The sequence below is a fragment of the Nerophis lumbriciformis genome, linkage group LG10 (assembly GCF_033978685.3).
Source record: "Nerophis lumbriciformis linkage group LG10, RoL_Nlum_v2.1, whole genome shotgun sequence".
Taxonomy (NCBI): domain Eukaryota; kingdom Metazoa; phylum Chordata; class Actinopteri; order Syngnathiformes; family Syngnathidae; genus Nerophis; species Nerophis lumbriciformis.
In genome coordinates, this window is record NC_084557.2 from 9,455,372 (window position 1) to 9,475,285 (window position 19,914).

The following is a 19,914-nucleotide window of genomic DNA, read 5'->3' on the forward strand; positions in this document are numbered from 1 at the left end:
ATAAAGAAAACGCATTGAATGAGAAGGTGTGTCCAAACTTTTGGCCTGTACTGTACTGTACACACACACGCACGCACACACCTGTATATATATATATATATATATACATATACACATATATATATACTGTACACACACACATATACTGTACATACATACATACATATATATATATATACACATACATTTTTATATAAATACATATATAAACACACACACATATATATGTATATACATATATATACACACACACATACATATATACACACATACATATATATATACTGTATATACATACATTTTTATATAGATACATATAAATGTATACACACATATACATATATATACATACATACATACATCTATATGTATAAACATATATATATATACACAGTATATATACATACACACATATATACATATACTGTATATACATACATTTTTATATAGATACATATTTATGTATACACACATATACATATATATACATACATATATATATATACTGTATATACATACATTTTTATATAGATACATATAAATGTATACACACATATACATATATATGTATATACATATATATATACACAGTATATATACATACACACACATATATATACATACATATGTATGTATATACATATACATATACTGTATATACATACATTTTTATATACATATATATGTATACACACATATACATATATACATACATATATATGTACTGTATATACATACATTTTTATATACACATATACATACATACATATATATGTATATACATATATATATACATACACACACATATATACATACATATATAGGTATATACATATACACACACATATATACATACAGTATATATACATACACACACATATATACATACATACACATGCACACACACACACATATATACATACATATATATGTACATACATACATACATACATACATACATATATATATATATATATATATATATATATATATATATATATATATATATACACACACACACATATATATGTATATACATATATATATATACATACATATGCACACACACACATATATACACATTATATATATAAATATATATATACATACACACATGTATATACATATACATATATTAAAACAGTTGATATTTTGCACCATATGCAAATGATGCTGATCATGTTATGTTGAAATGAGTTTCAGCATGGCCGGACGCGGATGTGTTGACTGAGTGGAAATGTCTCCAGAGGGACCAAAAAGCCACACTAATGATGATCTATTTAAGTATCTTTTACTCAATATGCATTGTCTCATTTGGTGAGTCACAGCTGAGGTATTCACTCATTCATTCATTATGGTCACTGCACTGTAATGAGGGGAGTCCTGGTCTTTGTCAGGGAGACAAAAGCAATCCCCTAATACCTTTCATTCATAAAACATAGGCAAGGTAATAATTCTAATGACACAAAGCCAACCAAAGTGGGGAAAAAGACAAAAAATAAAAAAATAAGTGTTTGTTGAACAGATGAACTGAAATTTCAGCACAATTGTTTAGCGTGAGCATTTACCCCATCAGTGCCACAGTGGATGTATGCTGCCATCTGCTGGTCATCGTCGGTACAACCCTGAACAGGCAGCCCTACTTAAACAAGGTATATAAGAGTATTACATATAATAACTTAAATTACAATGTAAGATTATTGAATATAATAACATAAATGTGACATTTGAAGGAAGAAATGAAACGACAGAGACACACAAGAGTATTCATGTTTAATACTAGTTTTCTGTAAGAAGAACAATACATTAAAACAAGATGGCTTACAAATCCACATACTTTTTCTATTACATTTCTTTAAGATAGTAAAAAAACACACATTTTAAACAGTATAAAAAAGCCTTCATCTCTTAAATTAAAGATAAAACAAAAAATGCAGTTTTTATTGGCCAGTTTCCTGCATAATTAATTGGTAAAATATTTACTAAATTAGGCAGGAACATGTTTACTTGTTTAAATTAAATGATGTTGAGTCCATGTTAGATGTTGAAATAACAAATAAGATGAGTGAAACACGTTCATCTTGGTACCAAATATGGATTTCTCTGTACTGCCATCTTGAATGACGTTTGTCAGCTCTGTCACTCTGCTGTGCTGTGCTTGACTTTCACCAAAATGTACAAATGCAGACGATGCTTTCACAGACACACTTGTATATACACAATGGAAAGGAACGCTAAAGAAGGCCCACACGCTCAAAAGTCATGTGACTTTGGGCGGGCGTACCATGAAGACAAAATGCTTCAACCACAGCAGCCCCGCCTCCTCCACCCGGGATCAGAGAGTGGGATTCGTTCAACTCGGCAACACTCACGACCTTCTCGGCTCCCACTCGTCTTTAAGAAACTCGTCTGACTAAAGTGCTCTCTCTCGTTTTCTACTCTGTTAAGCGCTTCATTGAGGTCAGCGAAAGACGAGACAAATAGCTAACTATGCAACATGAGACAGTAAAAGAGAAGCAGACAAACCATAGTCCCCTTTAAAAGGCTTATATAGTAGTAACATCAACAATATAGTAATTACAATAAGACAACAACGGTAACTAGTGAATGATGGTCGACAAGTGTGACAAACTTGAGGAATCTGCACAGCTGTCAAGGCAGGTGGCAGCTGTGGTGTGTTCTTGTATTTCTACCCTTCTTGAGACATCAACAAGGAAAAGTACCTTCCATATGAGGACATGTTAAGACATAAATCATGGTCCCAATACAGAAAACCATTGCATCTAATAGAGAATGTCTCATTTGCACCCCTGGTGGTGAAATCTATCAAAACATATTCTGGTCAACATATGAAATAACAAGTGTGTGTAAAAAATTTGAAGTGTGGATTTTTCGTCATAGTTTGGCCGGGGGTGCGACTTATACTCAGGAGCGACTTATGTGTGAAATTATTAACACATTCGCGTAAAATATCAAATAATATTATTTATCTCATTCACGTAAGAGACTAGACGTATAAGATTTCATGGGATTTAGCGATTAGGAGTGACAGATTGTTTGGTAAACGTATAGCATGTTCTATATGTTATAGTTATTTGAATGACTCTTACCATAATATGTTACGTTAACATACCAGTTGGTTATTTATGCCTCATATAACGTACACTTATTCAGCCTGTTGTTCACTATTCTTTATTTATTTTAAATTGCCTTTCAAATGTCTATTCTTGGTGTTGGCTTTTATCAAATACATTTCCCCCAAAAATGCGACTTATACTCCAGTGCGACATATGTTTTTTTTCCCCTTCTTTATTATTTTTCGGCCGGTGCGACTTATACTCCGGAGCGACTTATACTCCGAAAAATACGGTAGTAACAAGTGTGTGTGTTAATTAATTTAAAAAACTAAAATAAATATGTATATAGAGACATACTGTTATAACTTGGAGTAAATAATGAAGGTTAAAAACCAATTACCGAAAAAAAAAAAAAAAAAAGTTAACTAAAACCTTACCTTTTTTATATTTGCATAGTATGTACATATAATTAATGTTGTAAATACAAATCTTTATATATCTAGAAAGGGTGGTCCTAAAGAGGTAGGCCTTTTTCGGAGGTCTCAAGAAGGTAACAAATACAAGAATGTATGGTGTGTGTGTGTGAGTAAAAAGAGCAAGGGAGGGGAGGAGTTCATCTGTGTGTGTGTGTGTGTGTGCGTGTGTGTGAGAGAGTTAGAGTTAATCAGTACTTGGGTACTTTGGTATAATCCTCCTGGCCCACACTCTGGCACAGACACATGGAGAGGATCATCCCAAGAAGCTGGTGGAACAAAAAAAAACAAAACAATGGTGACATCTCAGTTTTGTCAGGGTTAGGAGGCACAACACTTTTTCTCTTGCTCAAGGGTTCCCTCTCCTGTCTGCAGATGTAATTGTTTCTTACAACACTGATGAGCAGAACTCTTGAGTGGTAAAAATGCTCGACATGGTGACAACGAGGCTAAGGAATACAAACAAATTAATGTTGGTGAAATAATACGAGAAAACAATATTTATTAGATATCTCTACTTGGCAATATTATTGTCAGCATTATTTTGAGACCAAATCGAGCACTAATGTAATTCCAACATTAATAATAATAATATTGATAATAATAACAACAATAATATCAATAATTATAATAATGCCTTTAAGACACAAACTTTTGTCATTAGTGTAGTATTTTTTTTACCATTGTTATTTAAAAGTCAATAGCTTTTAGAGGAGAAATGCACTATTTTTTAATTTTGCCTATCATTCACAATCCGTATGTGAGACAAGCACACGTTTTTCTTTTTTCACGCATTTTAACTCGTAAATAAACGCTAGCAAAAGTCAGCTAATTGGATTTGCTCTATTTGGCCTATAAAGTGCTCTAAAAAAAAATCCAAACACCTCCATCATTGTTTTATATACACACTGTATGTATATATGTAATGTAGTAATACATAATAACATTTATTTATGTACCGTATTTTTCGGACTATAAGTCGCAGTTTTTTTTCATAGTTTGGCGAATAATATATACCGCATTTTTCGGACTATAAGTCGCAGTTTTTTTCATAGTTTGGCCGGGCTCCAGTGCAACTTATATATGTTTTTTTCCTTCTTTATTATGCATTTTCAGCAGGTGCGACTTATACTCCGAAAAATACGTTATGTTTTTTTCCTTCTTTACTATGCATTTTCGGCAGGTGCGACTTATACTCCGGTGCGACTTATACTCCGAAAAATACAGTATGTTGATTACGTTAAGCATACGGCGAGGGCGTATTAACTTTACAGACGCATCACAGCCATCGCTTTTCCCTTCAACAACAACACTTCTAATCATGACAGACTTCTGAAGAGCCAACAACGATTACTTTGGCACAAAAGATGATCCACAACCTTATATTTTTGAGCCTGAATATACAGAGGATGAAGGTTTTAGAAGGTCAATGTTAAACAGATCCAGCTTTAGTTGAATACAGTAAGGGTCTGAGCTTCTAGGATCCAAACACCACGCGCTGAACATACATTCAGGGCCCTATTTGTCCGGTGTGCTCCAGTGAAAATTGTGGAGATTCTGGCTGTGCAGCATTCTCCCACTTGACTTACATCTGTCATTGCATGCCTTCGTCTAAGAGGGTGGAGCAACCCTTAAATGTAGGCGAGTGTTCAGTCTAGTCTGGCTTTCCACGTATTCTCCCATTGACTTCAATACTTCCGTTCTTACGCACCTCCGAGGCTGGAATAAGGTTTGGATGCAGTGTACAACACACATAATAAAATGGTAACATAAACGTCCAGAAAACTATCAAATCTATTCTGATTGCTTTGTTTGAGACACCTGCAAACATCCATTCAGTTGAAGATAAAAGGATCATAATGTATTAACTCTGTATTAACTATCAAAAATCCAAATGCACATAGTTGTGAGTGTGACCACAGTGGAAGGGGTTTGTGCGTATTTTGGCCATATTTGATAATAATGGATGTTCAATGCATCTGGATAGTGATTTATGTGACTATTTAATTGAAAATACATATATAATGTAGAGCCTATCAAATGATACATTTTTTTACAGTCGACATCAAACTGTCACGATCCCTGGCGCAAGCACACAAAAGCTGTTTAAGCCCTTCTTATGCGTACTTATAAACATGCGTACTAAATATAACTTTTAACATCACAAATAACATCAGAGTAGTTATAATAATAAGTAAACAAAGTTTCATCTACAGATTATAATTCATATCCAGCCAGGAAGAAGAAGCTGTTGTAGCGTGCATACACACACACTACATCCCCACGTGATAAGCACTGCCTGGGTTAATATGACCTTTTCAAAATTAAAGTTTTTTTGCATTTTTGGGGGGAATTTTGCCTATTGTTCACAATCCGTATGAGAGACAAGATTTTTTTTTTGCAGTTTAACATGTAAAAATCTACCGTATTTTCCGCACTATAAGCCGCACCTAAAAACCACAAATTTTCACAAAAGCTGACAGTGCGGCTTATAACCCGGTGCGCCTTATATATGGATTAATATAAATATTTATTTTCATAAAGTTTCGGTCTCGCAACTACGGTAAACAGCCGCCATCTTTTTTCCCCGTAGAAGAGGAAGCGCTTCTTCTTCTATGGTAAGCAACCGCCAAGGTAAGCACCCGCCCCCATAGAACAGGAAGCGCTTCTTCTTCTACTGTAAGCAACCACCCGCCCCCATAGAAGAAGAAGCCCCCGGATATTGCGTTTCATTTCATTTGTGTGTTTACATCTGTAAAGACCACAAAATGGCTCCTACTAAGCGACGCGCGTATAACGCAGAATTTAAACTTAAGGCAATATTTAACCAAAGAACTCCAACCGCTCGATATTGGTGTCAACAGGGCATTTAAAGCACGACTGCGAACGGCGTGGGAACAATGGATGACCGAAGGCGAACACACCTTCACTAAGACAGGGAGACAGCGCCGGACGACATACGCCAACATCTGCCAGTGGATCGTAAATGCCTGGGCGGATATTTCGGTCACAACTGTGGTCCGAGCTTTCCGGAAGGCAGGATTCACAGAACTGCGACGAGACGGAGCCGGCCATTTTGGATCCCGTATTCGCCCAACTTTTTAATTCGGACACCGAAGGAGAAGAATTCGAGGGATTTATGAATGAAGAATAACTTCAGAAAGTGAGCGTTATGTTTATTTTGTGTGTTGTGACATTAACGTTCGAGCAACATTAAGTTATTGATGCTTATTGATTGCACATTTGCACATTACCGTACATTTTGGGAGTGAACAGAGTTGTTAGAACGCTGGTTTTTAATATATTATTAAAGTTTGACTGACCTATCTGACTGTTTTTTTGACATTCCCTTTAGCGCAGTTAGATGCGGCTTATAACACGGGGCGGCTTATAGGTGGACAAAGTTTTGAAATATGCCGTTCATTGAAGGCGCGGCTTATAACCCAGGGCGGCTTATGGTGCGGAAAATACGGTACTCGTTATAGGTGGCTAGCAATACAGCTAATGGGAGCAATCAATTCTACCTCTAAATGACGTAAAAATGCATTTAAAAACCGCAAACAATTATTAATTTACGTTCTGTAACCTGTATATTAACCAAACGGTAGCGATATTGTTGTTGTAAGAGCGAATACCGAGGCGCTTCGGTATTAACCTGAAAAGCTAGTTACGACAAGAGATAAGCTAGCTTCTACGTCACCACCCGAATTGCGTTTGAGTTTGTAATGCACAACACTGCAATAGAAAACAAATCTGTACTGACTGAAAAATATGATCATATTACAGTATCTGTAAAGTTTTAGCTCACATTTCATGTTTTGTTTGTACACAGCTAGTACACTCAGTGTTTCACCTTGAAGGCGCTGTGCTGTCCGCGTAGGGGTATAACATACTCCCTTCCTGTGGAAAAGGCCTTATCTGTTTTGAAACAACAGCTACAGTATATTTCTTTCTGGGCGGGAGGGGCTGTTTTCGCACTAAATAAGCTGACTCTTTTCGTTTGGTTTCAGACCTCTTCTTGCTGATGCTATTGTCGCACTGTAAGGGCTGGTCTCCTAAAGCTTGAGTAAAACTCGGAAGTATTGCTATTCTGTCTCGGTGGTCCTTCTTACTCAACATATATGTCATCCGAAAGAACTTGGGATTCACCAGTGTGTTTTCTCTGAGAGGAAGACGGGTCGGGCACAACAGTAAGCACTCCATTTATGCCAAAATAACTTGGCTCCAAGTTCCACATTTACATTTAAAGTCACGCCGACCTCACTCTCTCGGATTCAGTCTGTTCCGACGTCTCACTCTTCCTCTGAGTAGCTCGTACTCTGTATATTCAGCTTCAAAAAGATAAGGTTGTGAACCCTCATTTGTCCAAAAAATAGCTATCTTTGTTGTTTGTTACCAAGTCTGCCATGATCAGAAAACACTTGTGTTCGTTTACGGAAGTAAAAACAGACATTTGTTGCCAGAAGTCGGAAGCTGAGGAAATCAGTTCTGTCAATGCTTAAAAAATGAATAAAATATGGTAAATACTAGAGATGTCCGATAATATCGGCTGATAAATGCTTTAAAATGTAATATCGGAAATTATCGGTATCGTTTTTTTTATTATCGGTATCGTTTTTTTTAATTAAATCAACATAAAAAACACAAGATAAACTCCCTCCTCATTCACACAAAAGGGTTGTTTCTTTCTGTTATTAATATTCTGGTTCCTACATTATATATCAATATATATCAATACAGTCTGCAAGGGATACAGTCCGTAAGCACACATGATTGTGCGTGCTGCTGGTCCACTAATAGTACTAACCTTTAACAGTTCATTTGACCCATTTTCATTAATTACTAGTTTCTATGTAACTGTTTCTATATTGTTTTACTTTCTTTTTTATTCAAGAATTTTTTTTAATTCATTTATCTTATTTTATTTTATTAATTTTTTTAAAAAGGACCTTATCTTCACCATACCTGGTTGTCCAAATTAGGCATAATAATGTGTTAATTCCACAACTGTATATATCGGTATCGGTTGACATCGGTATCGGTAATTAAAGAGTTGGACAATATCGGAATATCGGATATCGGCAAAAAGCCATTATCGGACATCCCTAGTAAATACTAAACATATTACATATTGTTATGAACTTGTCTGTTACTACATTATATAAATAACTTGCAGTGTGTATACAAAACGTTGATGGAGGGTTTTGAAGTTGTCTTAGAGGGCTTTGAAGTCCATAAGCCGCATCTTCCAAGCCTTTTTTTATCATCTTTAAAATCCTAAAAAAAAAGACGTGTGTTCTTGTCTGTCATAATGATTGTGAACGATAGGCAAAATTCCAAAAAAAAGCTCAGTTCCCCTTTAAGCGCAAATGAATTATTCAGGTGTACATTTTATTTTTTTACACAAAACTGCCTGTGCTGCTGGTCCTTACAGTCCAGTGGTTCTTAACCTTGTTTGAGGTACCGAACCCCACCAGTTTAATATGTGCATTCACCGAACCCTTCTTTAGTGAAAAATTAAACGTTTTTTTTTTTTTTTAATTCAAGACAAAGTTCTATGGATTTTTTACTGGTGCACAAAATTAACCGTTCAAAGAACAAAACCAACACAGTGCATAAACTCACAACAAATTACACACCTGCAAATCAGATGGAAAATTAGAGGGAACATTGTTTGGGGGTATCCATAATACGCCGATAGGGAGAAGTTTTTTATTTACAAGAGTCGGGTGTGTCTTGACCTCCGCGGCGAAGGCTCCACTGAAGCCCTGAGGCCGACTCATCTAACCCTTAGGGTTCGATCGAACCCAGGTTAAGAACCACTGTTATAGTCCCTGACATGCATCCAGTGTGGAAAATGACAAGAAGATCCACGCTTCCTGTTATGAAGCCAATGTGAGGCTGTACAGATGAGGTCAACAGATGGCTAAATCATTCTTAAATGTAATTTTGATGAGATTGTTGGTGTTTGTTGCCCATTTCTACGTCACAGCACCACTTAGGAATGTCTCTCAACTGGGATGCAGAGGACATTGTACTGTTTATCATTAAAGGGGAACATTATCACCAGACCTATGTAAGCGTCAATATATACCTTGATGTTGCAGAAAAAAGACCATATATTTTTTCAACCGATTTCCGAACTCTAAATGGGTGAATTTTGGCGAATTAAACGCCTTTCTAATATTCGCTCTCGGAGCGATGACGTCACAACGTGACGTCACATCGGGAAGCAATCTGCCATTTTCTCAAACACCGAGTCAAAAAAGCTCTGTTATTTTCCGTTTTTTCGACTGTTTTTCATACCTTGGAGACATCATGCCTCGTCGGTGTGTTGTCGGAGGGTGTAACAACACGAACAGGGACGGATTCAAGATGCGAAAGTGGCAAGAAATTGGACGTTTGTTCCGCACACTTTACCGACGAAAGCTATGCTACGACAGAGATGGCAAGAATGTGCTGATATCCTGCGACACTCAAAGCAGATGCATTTCCAACGATAAAGTCAAAGAAATCTGCCGCCAGACCCCCATTGAATCTGCCGGAGTGTGTGAGCAATTCAGGGACAAAGGACCTCGGTAGCACGGCAAGCAATGGCGGCAGTTTGTTCCCGCAGACGAGCGAGCTATCGACCCTAGCTTCCCTGGCCTGTTGACATCAACTCGCGGATGAGGGTATGTCTACAGAATATATTAATTGATGAAAATTGGGCTGTCTGCACTCTCAAAGTGCATGTTGTTGCCAAATGTATTTCATATGCTGTAAACCTAGTTCATAGTTGTTAGTTTCCTTTAATGCCAAACAAACACATACCAATCGTTGGTTAGAAGGCGATCGCCGAATTCGTCCTCGCTTTCTCCCGTGTCGCTGGCTGTCGTGTCGTTTTCGTCGGTTTCGCTTGCATACGGTTCAAACCGATATGGCTCAATAGCTTCAGTTTCTTCTTCAATTTCGTTTTCGCTACCTGCCTCCACAACACAACCATCCGTCTCATTACATTCGTAATCTGTTGAATCGCTTAAGCCGCTGAAATCCGAGTCTGAATCCGAGCTAATGTCGCTATAGCTTGCTGTTCTTTCCGCCATGTTTGTTTGTGTTGGCATCACTATGTGACGTCACAGGAAAATGGACGGGTGTATATAACGATGGTTAAAATCAGGCACTTTGAAGCTTTTTTTAGGGATATTGCGTGATGGGTAACATTTTGAAAAAAACTTCGAAAAATAAAATAAGCCACTGGGAACTGATTTTTAATGGTTTTAACCCTTCTGAAATTGTGATAATGTTCCCCTTTAATAAGGGGAGGGGGGTGAGATACCTCCACAACTGCTACTGCAACACAGATTCCAAGAATAACTCCACAGTTCTCCAGGAGCCATTTCTCCACACTAGTTACGCAGCCCTGAAAGAGAAAAAAATAAGAATTAACAAAGACAAAAAAAAAGGGGGGGCAACAACAAAGGAGCGTTGAATGTGATCCCAGCCGGACATGAGCAGAGCCTTTTTCCAAACACAACTATTGACTTTGGGCCGAGTCGTGGAGGGGAAGAATAACACGGCTTAGCTGAGCTGAGAAAAAGGGGATAGGGTGTTTCTGAAACACCAAGTCCAGACAATGGCACAGCAGAGCTTTCCTGACCTTCCATACATGTGGAGCAACACAAAGGACACGCTTTGTGGTCACGTGACCTCACTGCAAGTCTGTCATGAGTCGTGAAGACTTAGAAAACTGTCACACTGTACATCAGGGGTGTTCGAAACGCACAATTTTCTTGAAAAAGTATGTTATTAATGCCGATTCCCTCTGGCTGACACCTGATTGACAAGCTAACAGATAATTGTGTCTCCATACACTGTGTGGAGCTGCTCCAATAAGCTAATAATAATCACCTCCATTACAGCAAACACACGACATTCCTAATATTCTAAGTGTCATTAACAAGTATTAGGACAAAGCTTTTCGCAGCTCTTCAGGGGGTTTAAATTGTGGCCAAACGGCTAAATTTTGTCAGAAAACCAACAAATTTAGCTGAACTGCACCAATTTTGTCAAGAGGAGTGGTCAAAAATTCAAGCAGAAGCTTGTGGATGGCTACCAAAAGCGCCTTATTGCAATGAAACTTGCCAAGGAACATGTAAGCAAATATTAACATTGCTGTATGTATACTTTTGACCCAGCAGATTTGCTCACAATTTCAGTAGACCCATAATAAATTCATTAAAGAACCAAACTTCATGAATGTTTTTTGTGACCAACAAGTATGTGCTCCAATCACTCTATCACAAAAACATAAGAGTTGTAGAAATTATTGGAAACTCAAGCCAGCCATGACATTATGTTCTTTACAAGTGTATGTAAACTTTTGACCACGACTGTGTATATATATATGTATATATATATATATCCCGTATTTTTTGGGCTATAAGTCGCAGTTTTTTTCATAGTTTGGCCAGGCTCCAGTGCAACTTATATATGTTTTTTTCCTTCTTTATTATGCATATATATATATATATATATATATATATATATATATATATATATATATATATATATATATATATATATATATAAACAAGTCCACACTTCCGGCCTTCACAATAAAAACCTGCTTTTCATCCTAACTGACCGCATTAACAAAATAAGAGTCCCAAAAGAATATTATTTTGCACTTGAAACAACACCTTAATGACATTTGCATTGAAAAAATATATCACTCTTGAATCAACACCGTAGTCAATACTATTATAAATGTTAATTAAAAACTAAATATGGGATATAAATAATAATGGAAGTATAATTGTTGTATATAGTATATAATTGGTGCAAAGGTTTAACATGTGTTCAAGGATATTTCACATGCCTTTACTGTGTATATAATTTAACTGTGTTTATGTTGTGTATAATGTGTATTTATAATATGTTGTACAAAGGACATTTCATAATTTTCGGAAGTTCATCTTGTATTTGACATTGTTTATAGGGTTAGGCACAATAAGTGGTCAACTTCAGACTAAACCCTTTCGGTCTGCAACACTTTCTTTTTCAATCTATGAATGTACAACTGTTTGTTTATTTTGTTGACCATTGACCGAAGAATAATAATAAACTAAACTAAACTAAACATTGATAGAATGTTGCAATACAAGTATACTTTCACTTGCATTTGTTTTCTTACTTCAAAAATACACTTATTAAGCTTACCCTGTCCAAAATTGTTTCTAATGAAGAGAAAAAACAAAGTATAAGTACTGGTACTTTGAAACACATTTCAGGCCTTTTTAGATTGAATCAAATGTATCGATATAAAACCATATGAATTGACTTGGGAACCAGGCCATGATACCCACCCCTGGTCTTCTAACAGTAATCAAGTTTAAGCGTGGCATTGTAGTGAGACAGCGTACCGTTTCGTAGACGGGAAGTTCTGTGGACAAGTGCTCACACAGGCCCTCCACCATGAGGTCAGTGCCAGGCAGGGACTCATTGCGACAAGAACAAGGATAGAGATTCTGAGAGCTGTTCCTGATCAAAATGTTGTCAGACCAGTTCCCGGGCCCAGTCCACCCACAGCACTCCATCTGCGACAAGACAAGAGACGTGTGAGCTGAATGGGAAGGTGACAAAAATACACTGCAACCTCATTTCAACAATGTTGTAAAAGTAATTTACAGACCCCCCCACAAACACACAAAGTATTCACTCCTCCTCCCAAAATATAAAATGTGGTTTTTGAGAAGACTTGGCAAAAGAAGATCCTTTTATATCGAAGTGAAAACTGATTGTTACGGTTAGTTAACTCATTTGATTTTTGAAGGTTATGTAAATGACTGCTTAAAGGGGAACATTATCACCAGACCTATGTAAGCGTCAATATATACCTTGATGTTGCAGAAAAAAGACCATATATTTTTTTTACCGATTTCCGAACTCTAAATGGGTGAATTTTGGCGAATTAAACGCCTTTCTAATATTCGCTCTCGGAGCGATGACGTCACAACGTGGCGTCACATCGGGAAGCAATCCGCCATTTTCTCAAACACCGAGTCAAATCAGCTCTGTTATTTTCCGACTGTTTTCCGTACCTTGGAGACATCATGCCTCGTCGGTGTGTTGTCGGAGGGTGTAACAACACGAACAGGGACGGATTCAAGTTGCAACAGTGGCCCAAAGATGCGAAAGAGGCAAGAAATTGGACGTTTGTTCCGCACACTTTACCCACGAAAGCTATGCTACGACAGAGATGGCAAGAATGTGACACTCAAAGCAGATGCCTTTCCAACGATAAAGTCAAAGAAATCTGCCGCCAGACCCCCATTGAATCTGCCGGAGTGTGTGAGCAATTCAGGGACAAAGGACCTCGGTAGCACGGCAAGCAATGGCGGCAGTTTGTTCCCGCAGACGAGCGAGCTAAACCCCCCTGGATGTCTTGGCTAACACCGTCAAGAGAAGAATATCGACCCTAGCTTCCCTGCCCTGCTGACATGAAGGTATGTCTACAGAATATATTAATTGATGAAAATTGGGCTGTCTGCACTCTCAAAGTGCATGTTGTTGCCAAATGTATTTCATATGCTGTAAACCTAGTTCATAGTTTTTAGTTTCCTTTAATGCCAAACATACACATACCAATCGTTGGTTAGAAGGCGATCGCCGAATTCGTCCTCGCTTTCTCCCGTGTCGCTGGCTGTCGTGTCGTTTTCGTCGGTTTCGCTTGCATACGGTTCAAACCGATATGGCTCAATAGCTTCAGTTTCTTCTTCAATTTCATTTTCGCTACCTGCCTCCACACTACAACCATCCGTCTAAATACATTCGTAATCTGTTGAATCGCTTAAGCCGCTGAAATCCGAGTCTGAATCCGAGCTAATGTCGCTATAGCTTGCTGTTCTTTCCGCCATGTTTGTTTGTGTTGGCTTCACTATGTGACGTCACAGGAAAATGGACGGGTGTTTATAACGATGGTTAAAATCAGGCACTTTGAAGCTTTTTTTAGGGATATTGCGTGATGGGTAAAATTTTGAAAAAAACTTCGAAAAATATAATAAGCCACTGGGAACTGATTTTTAATGGTTTTAACAATTCTGAAATTGTGATAATGTTCCCCTTTAAAGGGGAACTACAATTTTTGAAACGCTGCCTATCGTTCACAATCATTATAAAAGACATGACAACGGATGGATTTGTTTTAATGAGAGGTAGTCCCCTAAAATGGTTTTCACTTTACAGGTGTGCTTGAAGCTCATCGAGAGAATGCCAAGTGTGTGTTAATATTTATTCCACACATTTTTACAACATTATAAACTATTAGTAAATCAGAGGCTACTCAGAAGGTGAGATAACTCCTGGAAATGACTGGCTTTTAATGCCCAAAAGGTATAGATGTGTGTGTTCAAGTTAAAGGAAATGGCAGGCTGTCTTCTTCTAATAGATTTATTCCAACGTTTGGCAAGCTAGGTTATGTTTACTGTGGTCTGGAACAACACAAATAACTATCTGAAATGCAGCCAATATTACATACAGATAATGTGTCATGATACATGCAAAACTAAATTATATACAAAGAGGATATAAAAATGAGCTCAAATATACCTACAAATGAGGCATAATGATGCAATATGTACATACAGCTAGCCTAAATAGCATGTTAGCATTGATTAGCTTGCAGTCACGCACTGACCAAATATGCCTGATTAGCACTCCAACAAGTCAAAAAACATCAGAAAAGCTCACCTTTGTGCATTCACGCACAGCATAAAACTTTTGGTGGACAAAATGAGACAAAGCAGGAGTGGAAGATTTTACATGTAAACAAACTGTTGCGTCACAGTTCACACTATGGTGAGTTCAAGAACCGCCAAAATTAGTAGGACAAAACGATGTTCACTGTCATCAGTGAAGCATACACACAAACATATTAAAAAGTGGTAGTTCTATCAATTGGGAAGGTTTGTGTCATGTTTGTCCTCAAACAAAAAAAACATACTAAAACAAAAAAATTATTTCCCCCCACATCTTTTTCCATTTTCAATGCTTTTGAGAAATGTTCCAGGGAGCCACTAGGGCGGCACCAAGAACCCCCGGACTACCCAAACTTAAACAGTGCAGATGTGGTATGAACTCACCGTTCTCTGAATGTAGTCCCAAGTTTGCTCGGTTGTTCTGTTCTGGCCAGTGTAATGGATTATCATGCCCTGTATGATGTTGGACATCTCATTTTTCAACTAGAAAAGAAAAACATTTACAATTTTAATTTGAACACACAACACATAGCTACATCGTTCATTTCCAACAGTATGTGTCATTTGTGGGTTGTTTTTTTACGAATACAAGCGATACATAAGAAAGGAAAAAAACTAAACATTTGCCTTTATTTGCAACATTTTGTCTAAATTGTTACCAGGCAAGGCCTCGGGTGCCCTGCACAAATGCAGCCTCGCAGGAGCCTCAGTGTGAGTGCAAGATTACAGAGCTGTAGCAGCGTTGTAGCATTCAGAGCTCTTTTGGAGATACAACCTCACCCTATTTCGGGAAGGGGGGCACCGCCCTGCCCTGTGGTGAGCTTTAAACAAGGAGCACGTCCAGCCTCAAGTGATACATAAACACATGCATGCTGGAACAGCATGTCCACGCAGCACAAAACACTTTTCAAACACTGTTCAAGTGTGACTAATATATACAGTATTTATCAGGTTTCAATTTCAACTTGATAGTGACACATTGATATGTTTAGTAGCTGTGAAGATGCATGACTGGTTACATGGTGGAGATGTAGTCTTTTAATTTATTTTTGCTTTTCTTTGGTTTCGTTTTCAGGTGGCTCATGAAGTAAATGTGTGTTTATTTAACTATGTTTGCTCTTTGTACACTGTGTTAGCATGCATGTGTTAGGGGAATATTTGCCACCTCAAAACAGTGTGGAATAATGCATAGGGAGTTTCACTCTTTATTCACTTCGTTCTGTGTAAGGGCAAAACACAATGAGTACACCCAGTGTTTTTATCTTTGCAAATGCATGCACATCCTATCTTATTTGGTTTTGATGGTGAGAAGAGGTGCCAGGAACGGGAAGAAGCGAGAGTGGACAAATGTGTGTCCAAAACATAGGTCTGGGCCGTAAACAAATTTTGCTTGACGATATATTGACCTAAAAATAATTGCCGATAAAACTGTCAACATTATTTTGTGACCAAATTAACCACTAATTAAATAAAAATCCATTATAATTAGAGATGTACAATATTATCGGCCAATAAATGCGTTAAAATGTAATATCGGAAATGATCGGTATCGTTTTTTTTATTATCGGTATCGTTTTTTGTTATTTTTATTTTTTTTATTAAATCAACATAAAAAACACAAGATACACTTACAATTAGTGCACCAACCCAAAAAACATCCCTCCCCCATTTACACTCATTCACACAAAGGGTTTCTTTCTGTTATTAATATTCTGGTTCCTACATTATATATCAATATATATCAATACAGTCTGCAAGGGATACAGTCCGTAAGCACACATGATTGTGCGTGCTGCTGGTCCACTAATAGTACTAACCTTTAACAGTTAATTTTACTAATTTTCATTAATTACTAGTTTCTATGTAAATGTTTTTATATTGTTTTACTTTCTTTTTTTATTCAAGAAAATGTTTTTAATTTATTTATCTTATTTTATTTTATTAATTTTTTTTAAAAGTACCTTATCTTCACCATACCTGGTTGTCCAAATTAGGCATAATAATGTGTTAATTCCACGACTGTATAGATCAGTTGATATCGGTATCGGTTGGTATCGGTAATTAAAGAGTTGGACAATATCGGGATATCGGCAAAAAGCCATTATCGGACATCCCTAATTATAATGCAAGTATCGCCTTTCCAAAGCAATAAACTTGTATTTCTCGTATATTTTAACATTGTAATTGTAATTTAAGCTTTTAAATATCTAACTTAAATAAAACAAATATACTCTGTCTGTTAGCAACGTTTTGCACTTGATTACAAATCACAACCAAAAGAAATAAAATAGGTTGTCATTATTATCGCGGTATTGTTGAATGTGCTCAAGAAGTACTTACACCCACACTAAAATCTTTTAACAAAGTTGTATTTTCTTATTTATTTTAAACTAAAATAGACATACAATATATTCTCTTGGCAGAGGAAACATTATTGTTCTGTCTTCATAAAAGCAATATAATTTTTTTATAAATTGGAGAGATGTACTTCATACTGGGGAAAACTGGGTCAACTATGTTACGCCCCATAAGCCTGATTTTATTTTCTCGAATTACCGTATTTTTCGGACTATAAGTCGCAGTTTTTTTCATAGTTTGGCCGGGCTCCAGTGCGACTTATATATGTTTTTTTCCTTTTTTATTATGCATTTTCGGCAGGTGCGACTTATACTCCAGTGCGACTTATACTCCGAAAAATACGGTAGCAATTGTACTTTTAAAAAAAAGATTACTCCCTATATGTCTGTAGTTTTTTTTCCTATTTATATTTTTATTTACTATCGGTTTATATTATTTTATTTGTTGTTGCTATTATTATTAATTTTATTTATTTGTTAATATTACTATTACTTTTTTTAAATTTATTTATTTTCCCCTGTTTTTCTCTTTTTTCGGGGAGGGGAGGCATCATTGGGATATAAACAAAACAAATATTTTGACATATAGGGCAGACACTGTGTTGGCCCTGCGATGAGGTGGCGATTTGTCCAGGGTGTACCCCGCCTTCCACCTCAATGCAGCTGAGATAGGCTCCAGCGAACCCCCTCGAGCCCAAAAGGGACAAGCGGTAGAAAATGGATGGATGGATGGAATAGGAATGTCTGAAGCTGGACGTCAATAAAAATTAAATTAAAAAAAATGTATGTTACACATCATTATGTAGTAATACAGGAAACAATAAACCAGGTAAAAGTGCAATGCCTGTAAAATATAGAGACTAAAGAAAGTAACACTGCTATATTTGCCACCCACATCATCAGCCCTCCTAAAAGCCTGCAGCTTCACATTAGTCAAAAATCAACATCCTGTGACTTTTCACTTGTTAAGCTATGAAACCGTTTCACTTCAGGAAGCGGGAGGCTCACACTCACAGCTGTGACATGGGGAAGCACAAACGGCATTTTAAATCAAACTTATAAAAAGTGTCTTACCTGATCCCTCTGGAAGTAGATGAGAACTCCAGCAGTAACTTGCGCAATGAGGATGAGCAGGAGGCAGGTGAAATACTGTTAGGGTAAACGAGAAATTACGTTTACAGAAAAAGACATTTTGCAGGGTGATTTCACTAAAGCAAATATCTAGAAATGTTTTAAACACTTGAGAGAACGAATTACAACCAAACTGACCATGTCAAACATGTTCACGTTTCATTTTTAATTGCACAACCACGTCTTAAACAATATCTCTATGGTCTTGTGGTATGTGTGTGTGTTTGATGGGAGCTCTAGTGGCAGCTGGTCACTGTCACTGACTGGGTGGAGAAAAGTAGGTCAAAGCAGCACTACAATTACCCCCCCCCCCCACCCAACATGAGAGGCCACTTACACACCCTTGTACACCAAAATCTTACTGCCTTTATCCCTGTACCTCCTACTGTCAGTCCTCCCCCCCAACATGTTGCCCACACATAAGCAGATAGGTAATTGGCTACACTGTCAGCAAGAACTTATGTTCTTAACCAGGCATGTAGAAATCAAACAGGCATCTTACAATCAAATGTGTGGCTTAAAATAATACGGGCGAGAGAATATTATGTGATCCGAGGGGGATTTTATGTTTCTATCACTCTGGATAATTAGGAAAAGCTAGGGAATTAGGATGAGTTAGATTGTGCATGACTTGCTCAAGACGTTGTGTACTTCTTGACTCTGCAACCACACCATTTCTCCTTTCCCCAAAGTCTATCCGAACTGTGGATGCTCACGTCGACCACTTCAATCTTACCAACACACCAGCATTGAGCTTTGTCATGGAATAAAAACGTTAATTTGTCGTGAGGTTATGACTAAGATGTTTGTCCATCATTTGAGGTAGGCTTATGCCAGATTCTTGTAAATGGGAACAATTTGGTGGTTTGGCTGAGACAGCAAGACAGACATTACTGTAAGAACTGGTACTTTTGGGAGCATGCATTTTTTTCTTTTTCTGTCTCATATGTATTTTGTGAATTGTGGTTCCTGTCAGAGTTCTTCACTAAATGTTACATTTTCAGGTAAGTCTTTCTATTAATTTTTACCCACTTTTTTTGACAACCAAAGCAGTTGGGTTGCGAGGTCAAGTATGTAGTAAATGTTTTTTTAGTGTCATTGATAAACCCAGCAGGCACAAGACATTAAAACCATGTTG

General features: G+C 37.1%; 1 protein-coding gene across 1 annotated transcript in view; it reads right to left on the reverse strand.

Moving 5' to 3' along the window:
- Window positions 1–1,756: 1,756 nt before the first annotated feature.
- Window positions 1,757–19,914, reverse strand: part of cd82b (CD82 molecule b) — a 67,337-nt gene continuing 49,179 nt past the window's right edge. The window contains exons 5-9 of the mRNA XM_061970301.2: window positions 18,720–18,794; window positions 15,673–15,771; window positions 12,955–13,128; window positions 10,869–10,952; window positions 1,757–3,819 (exon numbers count right to left, since the gene is read on the reverse strand). Coding sequence (XP_061826285.1) covers window positions 3,742–3,819; window positions 10,869–10,952; window positions 12,955–13,128; window positions 15,673–15,771; window positions 18,720–18,794 — 510 coding nt within the window. The 3' untranslated portion in view covers window positions 1,757–3,741. The remainder of the gene's footprint in view (window positions 3,820–10,868; window positions 10,953–12,954; window positions 13,129–15,672; window positions 15,772–18,719; window positions 18,795–19,914) is intronic.